This window comes from Capsicum annuum, chromosome 9 (genome assembly GCF_002878395.1).
Source record: "Capsicum annuum cultivar UCD-10X-F1 chromosome 9, UCD10Xv1.1, whole genome shotgun sequence".
NCBI classification, from domain to species: domain Eukaryota; kingdom Viridiplantae; phylum Streptophyta; class Magnoliopsida; order Solanales; family Solanaceae; genus Capsicum; species Capsicum annuum.
The window spans coordinates 1,864,517-1,879,764 of NC_061119.1; the positions used below are offsets into that span (position 1 = coordinate 1,864,517).

General features: G+C 37.2%; 1 protein-coding gene and 1 non-coding gene across 12 annotated transcripts; one reads left to right on the plus strand and one right to left on the minus strand.

The window, feature by feature from the left end:
* Positions 1–2,215, plus strand: LOC107843215. Of its 2 annotated transcripts, none has more exons than XR_007044362.1 (2): positions 1–118; positions 229–2,215. It is a non-coding gene; the product is annotated as an uncharacterized LOC107843215 (transcript). The 2 variants fall into 2 exon arrangements; XR_007044363.1 differs by having other exon boundaries at positions 7–154.
* Positions 986–13,991, minus strand: LOC107843216. 10 transcript variants are annotated; one of them, XM_047395946.1, is made up of 6 exons: positions 13,773–13,991; positions 6,996–7,144; positions 6,251–6,295; positions 5,164–5,201; positions 4,620–4,670; positions 986–2,323 (listed from the first exon to the last, which is right to left on the minus strand). In XM_047395946.1, exons 3-6 carry the CDS (start codon positions 6,264–6,266, stop codon positions 2,126–2,128), a joined length of 303 nt encoding a protein of 100 aa, XP_047251902.1. In that variant the 5' UTR covers positions 6,267–6,295; positions 6,996–7,144; positions 13,773–13,991; the 3' UTR covers positions 986–2,125. The 10 variants fall into 10 exon arrangements, 3 of the variants coding, with proteins under 3 accessions (XP_047251902.1, XP_016542938.1, XP_047251901.1); XR_001666275.2 differs by having other exon boundaries at positions 1,430–2,323; positions 12,944–13,932; XR_007044359.1 differs by lacking the exon at positions 5,164–5,201 and having other exon boundaries at positions 1,430–2,323; positions 12,944–13,932.
* Positions 13,992–15,248: the final 1,257 nt, after the last annotated feature.

The following is a 15,248-nucleotide window of genomic DNA, read 5'->3' on the forward strand; positions in this document are numbered from 1 at the left end:
CTTACTGTGTTGTTCATGCTTCTGCATTTGAGTAATAGTTTCTACTTATACTTAGGGAAATCAATATCGTCCAACAAAGATACCTCTGAACTCAGTGCGCCCTTTTGAATATACTGAGGTAGCTTCTTTTATCCACCGGATCATCTATACTGAGGTAGCTTCCTTTTGTAACTACATCCCTACACAAGAATTTATTTCAAATTTCTTTTTGTTGGGTGCATGGTACAGGTTGTGCTGAAGGATGAACCTGATATTGATCCTAATGATCACAGTTCAATTCTTGAACATCTGGATAAAGTAGTATGTATATTCCTCGTTTTTCAATCCTTTGTATTTGTTCAGAATATTATATGCTAAACCTATTGCATGCTTGTTATCTTCTGTTCTTTTAACTGAGATGTTTATGGCCATGATTGCATTTCAACCACTTCTGATTGCAGTAGGTCAGAAAGTTGATAGAAAGATCTAATCAAAAGTCTAATAATGGATATGTTGTAAAGCTCCCTTTAGTTCGAGTAAAGGTGGGTCTCGTATGTGACGTGTGTCACTGCCGTGTATCACTTTTTATTCGATGCCCCTCTCCCTTTATTTTAGTGTCAAATTCATGTTCCTTTGTGGATGACTAATCTGACAGGTAGACTACTCTGGGTTTATGACTATTAATCCTCAAAGGTTTGTCATTTTATTATCTTTCTTTCCCGATCATCTTGATCATCTGCTTCTACATTGTAAGGTGGCTAGTAGGTTATCAAAGGGTGGCCTTAAATTTGTTTAGGATACAATGGGTCATGTTGGATACAGTGGAAGAGACTTTGCAAAGTTGGACTCACAAAATGGGAGAGGAAGGCCCGAGAGCATGGGGCATTGCCCCCTTAGCAATCACATGGGTCATTTGAAAAGAAAGGAATATGAGGGCTTTTAAAGGGGTGTTTTGAAAAAATAAAGAGTAGTGTTTTGTACCGAGTTTACTTTTGGTGTACTTGTGAGGTCCCAATTTTTATAGAGGCTTGGACCTCTTTTGTTGAGAACCATATTTTGGTATAGTTTCTCTTTTTCTGGTATATGTATACGGGGTTCACTCCAAATGTTAATAAAATTATTTACCTTAAAAAAAAAGGGCAGTCCGATGCACTCTAAGCTCCTTTAGCAAGGTCTGGAGAAGGGCCCGACCACAAGGATCTATTGTATGCAACCTCACCTTACATTTCCGCAAGGAGCTATTTCCAAGGCTTGAACCTGTGACATCTGGGTCACATGGTAGCAACTTAACCAGCTATTTCAATAAAATAAAATTATTTACCTTATCAAACAAAAAGACATCTTCCCGGTATCTACAACATTGAAATCAATTAAGAATTTGCATAATAAAGCTTCCCTTACTAATACAATAAGACTTCCTACTAATATTGTACATTCACATCTTCGTATATTTTTATAGAGATTCCACATCAAATTAGTTCTTTAGTAGAAGAAGACAACACAAAAGTAACATGTCCAAAAAACAATTCTTGGCTAATACAAATCTCTCTTGAGAATCGCATTGGACTATCGACTTCTAGAGTCTTGTATGGAGAACACAATCTTATGAAATCTACCTTTTCCGATGGTGTAAGTCTGTGTTGAATTGCAGGCACATTCATTGATCCACTGGGCAGCTTGCTACGATCGACAAAAGTATAGGACAAACATTCTGGAGACCAAAGCCAAAGAAAATGGACTCATGTTGAGTGTCATACCTAGAGGACCTCTAGATACATATTCTGATTGCTCAACCACACATTTATCTTGCACGAGAATTTTATCAAATCTACCTTTACTTTGACCACTCCAAAAAATTTAGATATATGTAGAAAGTTGGTTAGATATACTCGTTGCAATACAAGTATTTAAGTACCTAAGAAACACTTATCTTTGCAGGATAGAATTTCGCTTGTGGTGGAAATTGTGTTTGATATGGTCAACAATGGATGATGCCAAGCATAGTCACAAAAGTATTGCAAAGCTGGCTTTTTACTAGACACAAGAGAATACGTAGGGTGTGGAAATTTGCTCCATTATCCCTTATATGGGACGTAAGGAGAAAAGAGAAACAAGAAAGCTTTTATTGAATAGAGGAAGATTTTGTTCATTTGAGGAATAGCCTCTTATTACTTGTTTCCTTTTGGTGTAACGATGAGGTTCTGGTAGGTATAATAGATAGGGTGTCATTCGTAGATAACCATATCATTTTGCAAAATTTTCTTTTTTCTGGCATACTCTTGTATGCGGGTGCTTTTTGTGCCCCGTTGTTAATAATGACCCAAGCCAAGAATTTCCAGCAGGGCTGTTAATGGAAAGAGTACTGTTAAATTTCCAGGCAACTCAACACCTGATTCGCAAGCGGCGAATATCAAACGAAGGTAAAGAGTTTGCCGATGTAAGTAAATATTACAAAGAAATTAATCAGATACTACAGCTGGATACACATTCAAAGAATCAATCTAAAGGGGAGGATAGAAATGCTAGTTTAGTATAGATGCTCTTTATTCCTGCCACATTCATTTAAAGCTGCTAACTATCATAGTGAAAAAGGCAACCAGGTTGGTGCTCAAACAATCATTATGACACACAAGGTAAAAGGCAAAAGCCCGTTGATTTCCCTCGCCCCAGCCTCCACTCTCCAACCTTTCAGCATAACTGCTTGAGGATATCATGGCTTGCTAATCATTCTCCTTCATTTTTATTTCACTCAAGTAAACCTATTTTCATTCATAATCATGGCCAGAAATCTTGTCATACACAAGGGGATATACCAAAAGGTAGAGAATTTACAAAAGGAAATGATTCTCTACAAAACTCCACCCAATCTTCTATACAACTGGGATCCAGTGTGCATCAAAAGAAAAAAAGTGAACAAAGACTCCTCAATTGAGAAAAACTCGACTCTACCCCCTCAAAAGCTCTCATGTCTTTGGAGAGAACCATTTTTTGTAGGTTTCTTTCTCTTTTTTGCTATGCCACTTATAAATTGCCAATTTGGCCTCGTTATTATCAATGAAACTCGATCTACCCCTTGCATTTTCTCCTCTTTATCTCGCTCTTCCAACTGAAAATCAACTCTTCCACCGTTCTTGGCATTGTCCGTGAAGTTCCAAACCACCTAAACATATCCCACCATATGTTGGTTTATGGTCAAGGGACATTAAGAAGGAAGTACCCAAACCTATTGAGCATTAGATACCAAAGATTATTGACAGCTTTGCAAGGCATAATTAGATGATTTGCATCCTCATTCATTGGGATCTGAGGTTCAGGAGGAATTTACAAGATTGGGAGTTGAAGAATTTCATAGTTTGGTTGAGTTACTGTATGGGGTGAATATGCTAATCGATATATCGGATGTATGGAGATGGCGAGACAGCAAAGTTAGTTTATTCACCGTTAACTCTTATTACCAGAAGCTATTAAGGAGATAAAATTATGTTTTCCATCATTGGGATATATGAGTACTCAGGGCTCCGAAGAAGGTGCATTTCTTAGCATGGTTGTCAGCATGGGTGTGATATTGACAGAGATTGTTTCATGTGCAAAAGATAGGTATGTTTTCCCTCATTGGGATATATGAGTACTCGGGGCTCCGAAGGAGGTGCATTTGTTAGCATGGGTGTGATATTGACAGAGCGTGTTTCATGTGCAAAAGTTCGGTTGAAGATATAGATATCCTATTGTGTTGTCAAGTGTCTAACCGACTGTAGAGGGTGATTCTTAATTGGTTTGAGGTACAATGGGTGTTGCTGAGCACAGTGAATGAGGCTTTGCATAAATGAGGTTTCAGGAAGGGGAAGAGAAGTCCTAGGGCATGGAATGTTACCCCATTAGCAATTATGTGGGTTTTTTGGAAAGAGAGACATAGGAGGTTGTTTGAAGGGGTAGAATAAAATTTTGTATAGTTGCAAAACAGTCTTTTGTTTCTAGTTTCCTTTTGGTGTTTATATAGATAATTGGATGCCTTTTGTAGAGAATCACATTATGATGTCGGTTCTCTCTTTTGGTATAAGCCTTGTATACGAGGTTTTATTCCCCTAATAACTAATAAAATTGTTGTTGTTGTTGTACCTCATCAAAGAATGACTTGCATACTCACTCATATATTTACTATCAAAACATGTAACAACTTAAGGCATGTCACTATTTCCACAGATTATATATGCTCTAAGAATACCTTAAACCCCTATTTTCTCGTTCATCTTTTTTTGGGTGGGTGGGTGGGGAAGGAGGAGTGAGGGCGAAAATAATGGTGTCCGATCAAGTGGGAAAAACTTCATAAATGCCAAATATTACATCCCACAATTACAAACAAAAAGTTAATAGAAAAATAAGTTGACAAAGAATGAACACGTATGTGTTATAATGGTCACTTGACATCCATTCATAAAAAGAAAACCATATGCCCAGACACATTTAACGTCGAACAGATTTTATTTAGGAAGAAGATGTTATTACAATGTCTTTGATGAGGGAAGAACTTATCCAATGTAAATTGAAAAGAGTGAAATGGGAGGAGTCAGTGAAACGTGAGTACCAACCATCAAAAATCATCATTGTAAGTCGTAAATAATAGGCAGAGTTTAAGAACATACACTTCCCAACTTCGATCTTGATGATGCCTCAAGACTGGCTGATTCTGCTTCCTGCATGATGTGCATTAAGCATCAAAAAACTACTCAAGAGTCAAAAAGAAGGGGGGGGTGCGGGCACTCCATTGCAACCCGAACAACTTAAGGGCCACCCTCCATAACCAATTAGCCACTTTACAATGCAACAACAGATGATCTACATGCTCACAGTAACAAAGAAATACATCTTTCCCGGAACTCTAGGGATCCAAATGGAGTCATGAGGGAAAGCACATTTTTCTCTCACAAGCAACTCTTATAAAAGAACTAACAGAATACGGTATGCCATTGACAGAGCAGCAGTGACACCTTAATATATCCCACTGCTTCAGTAATCAAAATGAACGTTAATTTGACTGGTATTATCAAAATCAGAAATAAGCATGCAGAAGTATTAGGTCAACTAAATAAACTAAGAGAAGAAGTGCAACTATATACGCCTTCGGCAATAATCAAAAGCATTTGATGCAGGAAATTTGCATAATGCCTACTAACTGAAACACCGTACAGCAGCAGAAACAGAGAATTCACACACGGAAGCTGCAACTGCAAAGAAAGGAAAAGAAATAAGAATATAGTGGCATCACATCATAACAAACCTATAAGTACTAAATAATCGACGACAGCCACCATAATAGTGCTGCAGTCCAAAAACAATAATACATCTGTAAGAATGAATGTCACTTACATCGGTAAGAATAAATATCACTCTTCTTGTTTGCCTTATGTGTCCTCTAACATTTCTCTCATATCCCAAATAGTGCATTTTTCACTAAAAAGTACCAACAATCTTGCTTACAAATTCCTCAAATCTTTCTGTAACATTCCAAAAATCTTACTCTTTAGTATTTTTTAATTATCGTACTCATTTATAGTTGTTTTTGTTCCTTTCTTATCTTTACTGTTTTCTGTTTTTTCTTGTATTTGAATCAGTTGCACTTCTCGCGTTCACTTTAAATGCTAGAGAACTTGAGAAAAATTTCGCGAAAAAGGACTTTATTTAGATGAAATGGTAATACTTTCGGCTGCACATTCTGTTGGAATATCACATTGTTCTTCCTTTTCTGATAGACTTTATCTACTCACCCGCAAGATCCTATGATGGATCCTAGATTAGCCCAAGAATTGATGAACCGATGTCTGCATCCTTCAAACTCCAGGGATGATCTAGTTGTTCCACTTGATGTTGTTACTCAAAATAGGTTAGACAACTAGTAGTATGTCACTTTGAAGAATTACAGAGGACTGTTTATGACATTAAACAATTCTCAATCCACAATATGTGACAGGAATTATAAGTGAAACAAAAGCAACCTAACTCCCATTGCCCATTGAAACCCAAAAGCTGACTTTCGGTCATGCCTAGCATGGATAGCATTAAGGTAAACATCAAATGATATAAGAAAATACATGGCAAAGATGTCAGTCAGATGTTTTTTTGTTGTCAAAACAGAGCTTACAATGAGTGCCTTCACTCTTAATAAATAAAAAGAAAATAAAAGCCAGGTTATGTTAAATTTGAGCTCTTATTTTAACAGCTCCTCAAAAAAATACCAAGACATTCAAATTTGATCTCTTATTCTGTAAGTCCTTACCAGTAATTCGAACCATATTTTCCTTCCAGACAAATCAGTCACGTGCTGCAGTCAAAAAACAAAGTTCATAACTACTTGAGACAATGTAATCAGACAAATAAAGAATAATGATACCTTATAGTAGATAGTTATTTAGATAATCCAATGCCATGGACTTCTGCTGAAGTGAAACGCACCATCGTTATACCTAATGGTGTAACCAGTGTGATAGGTTTTTGTTTTGACTTATGGTATTACATACAAGGCCTAGAAACAACACAACAACCGTTTCCTAGTTATAATAATAGGAAATTGAGGAAGACAGAGTGAGGTTCTCAGTGTTATCATTGTGGGGAAGTGGAAACAAACATCATCAGTTCCCGCTTTAAACGGGAATTGTTTCAGAATATCTCCGGATGCTAAATGTATTCCCTAATAGCTATCACTTCAAATATGCTATGGTGACTAGCATTTTAAAATATTTGAGCTGTAAATGAAAGTACACACGAATTATTTCTAGAAAATCTTTTGGTTCAAGAATGTATTCACTAATACCGATCATTTTATTGTATACTTCGTCATTGATTAGTAGTATAGAAGATTTGAGCTGCAAATAAAAGAACAAAGTACATGGGAGTTTCTAGAAACCTTCGGTACAAAAAGGATTTCCCTAATCTGAATGGCTTTAACATATGCTTCATCATTCATTAGCATCGCAAAAGCCTTGAGCAAACGGAATCAATTAGTTGCATATAAAAATATGTACCTCTTGAGATGGTTCTCGGCTTTCTTCTTCTGAACTCTTGGATCCTCTGCATGAAGGTCATCATTCACTTCACCTTTAGGAGGATCGTTGCAAAGGTTTGGTTCCTTGCCTCTTTCATCTGAGGGGTTTGACATTTTATGTGATTGTTTCTGCAAAAATAAAACTGGTTTCATGTCGCTCATAGCCAAGTTAGGTTAAGCATAGACAAAGCTGGTTTTCCAGACCGAGAACTATTTGCTTGAAAACATTTTATTGGATATCATAGCAAGAAACTACAAAATATTGGGCATCTTCCAGCTAAATTTTTGAAATTCAAGAGTTCCAATTGATCTACATATCAGAAAATGACCGTAAAGAGACTAAGGCATTAGCAAGTAAATGAAAGTAAAATCAACGAATCATAAGACGTGGCATGTATGATCTTAGGTAACGAATGAAAATCCACCACTGGATAACATAAAACACTATATGAATTGCATAAAGGATCTTGAACACGCGAATTCTAAATATCACAGATCACAGAATCCTCCAAAAATCACTGAAATTGAAGAAAAACACATCTTACAATAACGCCAACATACCAAGTGAAATCCCAAAAAACCCTCGGCTCAAGTGAAGCAAAGCAAAGTAGTAATGTAAAGGCAAGATGAGAATGAAGAAAAAACGACAACAAATAGGAACGCAGTGCAAAGCATACATGCAAGGAACCGTAATATCAACAACATAGTGGGATAATCTAAACATCGTAAACATATGATAAAAGATACCAAAAGCCATAAAATACATGAATAAGACTAATACTATGAATAAAACACGGTGCTCTAGACTACCATCAACACCAAGTTTCGTCAAAACAGACAACTATCTACCAACCTTCTATCCTTATCCGCAAACTCCATACCTTTCTATCTAACGCCAAGTCTTGCTAAGTTGAAGATGCATCATATCCTATTTGATCACCTCTTATCGGTACTTCGTCGGCCTACCTCTGGTGTGTCATATTATCTTTGTGGCATATACACAAAGAGATACCGGGCAGTTTATTCACTGCAAACTAAAGGAATTCTGCATAAACTTCACAAGTCGTAGTCTCATTTCTTCCATAATTCTTTATGAATTCTAATTCCAATAGTACTCAAAAATTAACTGCGTTCATATTTTGATTCCCCTTAGTGTAAATTCTTCGTTGATAACTGCAAGTCTAAATAGTTAAAACGACAAATAGTGTTCCAATTAAAGTTCTCCTGCTAAACAACCATCAATTAATCATTCAAAGTATCACACAAACACACATTATTCACGTCCAATTCAAAATTAGTCGAGTCTATCATGTGAATCATCTATATCTACTCAAGATTATTTTTTTTTACTAATAAACCATCGAAATTACATGTAAAAAGATTCAATAAATTGACAATTACATATTCAAATGCTCATACTGTTGCAAAATGAATTTGCAACAGGTGAAAATGCAATGGAACAGTGAAGACTAAAGGAAAAACTAGAAGAAAATTACTTTTAGTCTAAGAAAAAGAGAAGTTAAATTAAGCTAAAGGAATTTTTTTCATTCATGTCCTTTCCTGAAACATTTAGTACTATTAATAGGTCTTGGCCAAGCACCATCTCTGACACATAGTACTCACTACAACTGAGCCACTTAGGGATTAAAAAGAAATACATAACAAACCAAGAGGACTAAACTGTAAACTCCCTTTCTACTTCTAACTAACTCCTTCTTCGGCCGTTGAGAATTGCAACATTTCTCCCTCCATAAAATTTTCCTTGTCCTCAAAAAATGTTGGAAACCTTGTTTTCATTCTGGCAAAATCTTCCCAGGTTGCTTGTTCTGGTAGCATATCCTTCCATTGAATCAGGAGCTGAGATACTGCCTTGTTGGCCCTCTTTATCATCCTCCTTTCTAGTATCTTAGCAGGCTCACTACAGTAAGGGCTAGCAATATCCACTATAGGAGGGTGGTTGATAGAGTCAGGGATCATATAGCAAGGTTTAAGCTGGGAAACATGGAATGTAGAATGTATTGCCACCTGTTCAGGCAGTGACAATTTGTAAGCAACTTTTCCCACCTTCTGTAGCACCTGATATGGCCCATAATACTTTGCCGAGAGTTTGTTCAAAGTCTGGTTAGACAAGGAAACCTGTCTATAAGGTTGAATTTTTAGATACACCCAATCACCTTCTTGAAACTGCCTGTCACTCCTGTGCTTGTTTGCCATATCAGTCATTCTCTGTTGTGCTATAACAAGATGAAACCTCAGCAGCTGGATATTGAACTCCCTAGTGATCAACCTCCAGTCCACTTCTTCATCTACAGCTTCACCGGGCATATAAGGTAAGTGTAAAGGGGGTTGTTGCCCATATAGAGCCTCATATGGACTAGTCTGGATAGCTGAATGGAAGGTGGTATTGTACCACCATTCTGCCAGAGGTAAGTACATATTCTAATCTTTTTGGCTATCAGCACAAAAACACCTCAGGTAAGTCTCAAGAGTCCTATTAACCACCTTTGTTTGTCCATCAGATTGAGGGTGGTAAGCTGATGAAGTACTCAATTCAACACTTTGTATAGTGAATAATTCTTGCCAGAACCTTCTGAGAAAAATAGGATCTCTATCACTTACCACATTTTCAGGCATGCCATGTAGCTTAAACACCTGATCCATGAACAACTGGCCACTGTTGAAGTTGTGTAGGGGTGATTTAATGCCAGAAAATGAGCATATTTTGTCATTTTATCCACTACCACCAGAATGGTAGTCTTTCCTTGTGACTAAGGAAAACCTTCAACAAAATCCATACTTATGCTGGACCAGGCTGTATAAGGAATTTGCAAGGGTTGTAATAGCCCTGGAAGAGCTGCATTATCACTTTTACTCCTCTGACAGGTTGCACATTTCCTGATATAGACCACCACATCTTCTTTGAGACCCTTCCATTAAAACAACCCTGCTAGCTTCCTATAAGTGTTATCCATTCAAGAGTGGCCCCCCATAGTTGAATCATGCCAGACTTTAATCAAGTCTTGTCTCAGCTGAGCATCACTTCCTACCATTAGTTTACCATGCTTCCTTAATTGTTGCTGAATGTAGGAGTACCCCCTGTATTGTCCAGTGTGATTTTGTATTTTCTCAATCAAAGCAGCTAATTCTTTATCTTTACTCCAACTCTCTTGGATCCTATGGAATAAATTAGCATCAACAGGTGTTAGAGCTAGCAAGAATGCCTCAGTCATAGGCAGTTTTGACAAGGCATCAGCTGCCTTGTTCTCTCTTTCTTTCTTGTACTCTATCTCAAAATCATATTGCATGAGCTTTGCCACCCATTTCATTTGAAGGCCAGTGTGCAGCTTCTGATTCAAAAGGTATTTGAGAGCCCTTTGATCAGTTCTCACCACAAAGGACCTACCTATGAGATACTGTGACCATTTGGTAATAGCCATGACTAGAGCTAAGAGCTCCTTGAAATATACTGAGAGAGTCAAATGTTTCCCTGATAACCCTTTTACTGATGAAAGCTATTGGGTGGCCCTCTTGCATTAATACAGCACCCATCCCCAAGTCACATGCATCTGTCTCCACAATAAACTGCAGAGAATTAACAGGCATTGCTAAAACTGGAGCAGAAGTTAGGGCCAATTTAAGGTCTTTAAAAACCTTGGTAGCTTTGCATGTCCATTGGAACCCATCTTTTTTGAGCAAATCAGTTAAAGGTTTGCTTATAATTCCATAGTGTCTGATAAACCTTCTATAATAACCAGCTAAGCCTAAAAAACCCCTCAATTCTTTGATGCTCTTGGGAGTTGGCCATTGCTGCACCACTACTATCTTCTTAGGGTCAGTTTCCACTCCATCGGCTGAGATAAAATGGCCTAAGTACTCTATCTTGCTAGCTCCAAAAATACACTTGTTCTTTCTAGCTACCATGTTATGTTGCAGTAACAACTCAAAGGTAATTCTTAAGTGTCTCAAATGATCTTCCAGGCTGCTGCTGAACACTAATATGTCATCAAAAAATACCAAGATAAACTTACTAAAGTGATCCTTAAAGATATGGTTCATCAAGCTTTGAAAACTAGAGGGAGCATTTGTGAGTCTAAAAGGCATCACTAGATACTCATAGTGACCAGAATGGGTTTTGAATGCAGTCTTGGGTACATCATCACTGGCCATCCTTATTAGATGATAACCTGACCTTAGGTCAATTTTAGAATATATGCTAGACCCTCCAAGCTCTTCTAACAACTCTTCAATGATAGGGATTGGAAATTTATCCTTCATGGTAGCCTTGTTTAGTGCTCTATAATCAACACATAATCTCCATGACCCATCTTTCTTCCCCACCAAGACTACCAAGACTACAGGAGATGCATATGGACTATAGCTTGTTTGAACAATTCCTTGGTCCAATAATTCTTGCTAGCTTATCAATTATGTCCTTCTGCTTGGAAGAATACCTGTAGGGCCTAAGATTCACTGGATGATTGTTATTTACCAAGGGAATTTTGTGATCAAAAGATCCCCTGGTAGGTGGTAATCTTTTTGGATCAGCAAAAAGTTGGTTATACTCCCTAATCAATTTCACTATCTCCACTGGTGTCTCACTGTCATTCACTACTTCCTCTTTCTTGGGTGAGACTTTTATCATGAATAACTGAGCTCCATTATCAACAAATTTGTCCAATTTCTTGGACTCAACTGTCTTGGTCTTTTCCCTGATACCTGTCACAGTGCATTCCCTGCCTTGATATTGGAACTTCATAATAAGAGTCTGAAAGTTCATGAATAAGTCACCTAGGGGTTTGAGCCATTGCACCCCCAAAATGATGTCACATGAACCTAAGGGAATAAAAAGGAAGTTGTCCTCAAAAGAGATACCCCCATCAGCCAGTTGAACCTCTTACATGCCTCCACCGTTTGCCTAATCCCTCCATCAGCCACATTGTTCAGTTGTGGGCTAACAGTCTAACTTACAATGCCCCATTTCTTGACTAATTGTTCTTCCATGAAATTGTGTGTGCTACCTGGATCAATGAGGATGTTGAGTGGACCATGATCACAATAACCTGTCACCCTCGTGGTTTGGTAATCAGTTACTCTTTGGAGAGCTTGCAAGGATATTTCACAAACCTCCTTTTCTGCTTCTAATTCCTCCCCTGGTTCAGGTTCTGGGTCCTTGCAATCATCTATCACCACTACCTCATAATATTCATCTACCTCCAATAGATGGAGCCTGTTGGATGCCACACAATTGTGACCATTTACGAACTTTTCATCACAGAAAAAGCATAAGCCCTTCTGTCTCTTCTCACTTATTTCAGCCTGAGACAACCTCCTACTTCTCTCTCTATTAAAACTGACAGTTGGTTCCTTCTTTGACCCCATAATTCTGGCAGGACCAGCACTATAACCCCCTTTTTTAAATAAACCCCCACTGCTAGTCATGTGATTCCTTGATACTCTCACCTGAGCTTGCAACTGGGATTCAATGTTTCTAGCCAACTGATATGCCTGAGGTAGTATGAATGACCTATGACTCTTCACAGCAAACCCAATCTCTGGTTTCAAACCAGTGATGAACCCATTGATGGCATGTTCAGGCAAAATAGTTAATCTAGCCATAATCCTATCGAATTCTTTCATATATTCCTTCACAGTACCATATTGTTTTACCAACTTAAACTCTGTCATGGGATCCTCGTATTCACCCCCAAATCTGTCCACTAACATATATATATACTCCTTCCAGGTTGGAAATGGAAGGTGTAGCCTACTCTTAAGATAAGACAAGTGCCATTCTATGGATATGTCATCAAAATGCAGAGCAGCTACTCGAACCTTCTGCACTATAGGGGTGTCATCATATGCAAAGAAATGGTCGGTCTTATACATCCAGGTTCGAAGGCTAGTACTATCAAAGTAAGGGAACTCTACCTTAGTTAGACTAGTCATGGATCCATTCTGGTGGCTAGATGAAGGTAGATTTGTAGCATGATGAAATCCTTCTCCTCCTTGACCTGTGGAAGGTATTTGGCCTGCGGTAGTGAAAAATGGTTGAACTCTGCTGTAACCTTGTCGCTGGTAGTGTTCACCTGCTGGAGTTTGGAATTGTTGGGAATTTTGAGCACCATACTGATAGCCAGCTAGAGATTGAAACCCTGGTGGATTCCCCGTAGAGACAAAGGTAGCCCATATCATGGGGTTGCCAGAGGGAGTGTAGATCTCGGCTCCCTCACTGATAGCATTCCCTTTACCTCGATCTCCTTTTTGGATCGCGTTTATGGACTCGCGCAAGCTGTTAATAGCCTTCTCGTGCTGTTCCTCAATCTGATTCTGCCTTAGGGAAAAATTGGCCATCTCCATCGTCATTAGATCGAACATCTCTTTAATCTCCTTCATCTCGTCAGACATGATTTCCACAGAGCTCAGGATAGTGTTTTGATACCAAATGTTGCAAAATGAATTTGCAACAGGTGAAAATGCAATGAAACAGTGAAGACTAAAGGAAAAACTAGAAGAAAATTAATTGTAGGCTAAGAAAAAGAGAAGCTAAATCAAGCTAAAGGAACTTTTTCATCCATGTCCTTTCCAGAAACATTTAGTACTTTTAATAGGCCTTGGCCAAGCACCATCTCTGACACATAGTACTCATTACAACTGAGCCACTTAGGGATTAAAAAGAAATACATAACAAACCAAGAGGACTAAACTGTAAACTCTCTTTTCTACTTCTAACTAACTCCTTGAGAATTGCAACACATACCTACATGTAAGCATCACTCAATGACGAAATCAACTGATGACAGAGCATTCATTCAGCAAGAATAGCTTGAATATTTAAGATTCATAGGGCACAAAAAATCTTACCTTTACCTTTTAAAGGTAAGAAATTTCTTTTTGAAAAAACCTCTAAAAGAAAAAAAAATACTACTTTTTGTTTGGGCCTGGGTCGTTGGACTTCATTCATTTGGATTAATGAATAGCCCATTGGGCAAAATTCAGAAATAACATACTTATCCTTTTAATTATGAGTTTCATAATAACAGTTTCATAATTACATAATATAAAAAGTTGTATTTTGTATTTTTGCAAACTGTTGCTACAAAAATACAAATACAAATACATATGATTTTTACTGCCCTTATGATCGATATGAATTTTGTATTTTTGCAAACTGCTGCTACAGAAATACAAATACATATGCTACAAAATGTAATTTGATAAAAGTGTTGTTATTTTTTATAATTTAATACTTAAGTATGCTACTTTATGTATTTTTCCCCTAGCCCATTTATGTTTTCGTTGTCATTGGGCTTCATTCATTTGGGTTAATGAATAGCCTAGGTATGTTTTCACTATCAACTGGGCTTCATTTATGTAAAAATAACAATGAAAACATACATGAGCTATTCATTAACCCAAATAAATGAAGCCCAATTGACAATGAAAACATACATGAGCTATTCATTAACCCAAATAAATGAACTAAAAAATTACATAAATCCATAACTTAAGTCCACTTGTCACAAAAAATCTATCTCTCCAAATATATTACATAAACCTCTTTTTTTTTTTTTAAAATACATATACATAGCTTTCAACGTATATATGTCGGCCTTGTTATATATATGAATCGTCTTTGTTATGTATATATCGGCCTTTTCATACTTGTTATGTATATGAATCGGCCTTGTTATGTATATTTCGGCCTTGTCATATACAAAAATTTCTATTTATATGTCGGTCTTGTTATGTATATGAATTGGGAGAGAGAATAAAGCAGTTAAGTGTTATATATATGAATCGGAAGAGAGAGTAAAGTAACTAAGGAAGTAGGAGAGACTGTAAATAATTTTAAGAATAAATACATAATTACACCATTGATCTTGTCCGAAATTTTTAAAAAGACACCTAAACTTTAACTTCGACCTATTACCCCACGAATCTTTTTTATTTCGTTGCAAATACACCATTTTGACCCTCTACGGCGCGTAAAAAGGCAAAAATTGACTTTTTTGACCAATTAGAAGCTGCCACGTGTAAATAATTTAATATATAATTTATATTTTAAAAAAATATTTATTTATTTTTAAAAATTATTTCATAACCCCCCACCCCACTCACACAACCCCACTCATCCACCTTTGACTTCTTCCCCAACTTCTTCTTCATCATCATAACTCATCAACAACATCAATTACAACAACAACAACATTAATTAAAGCAACAACAACAACAT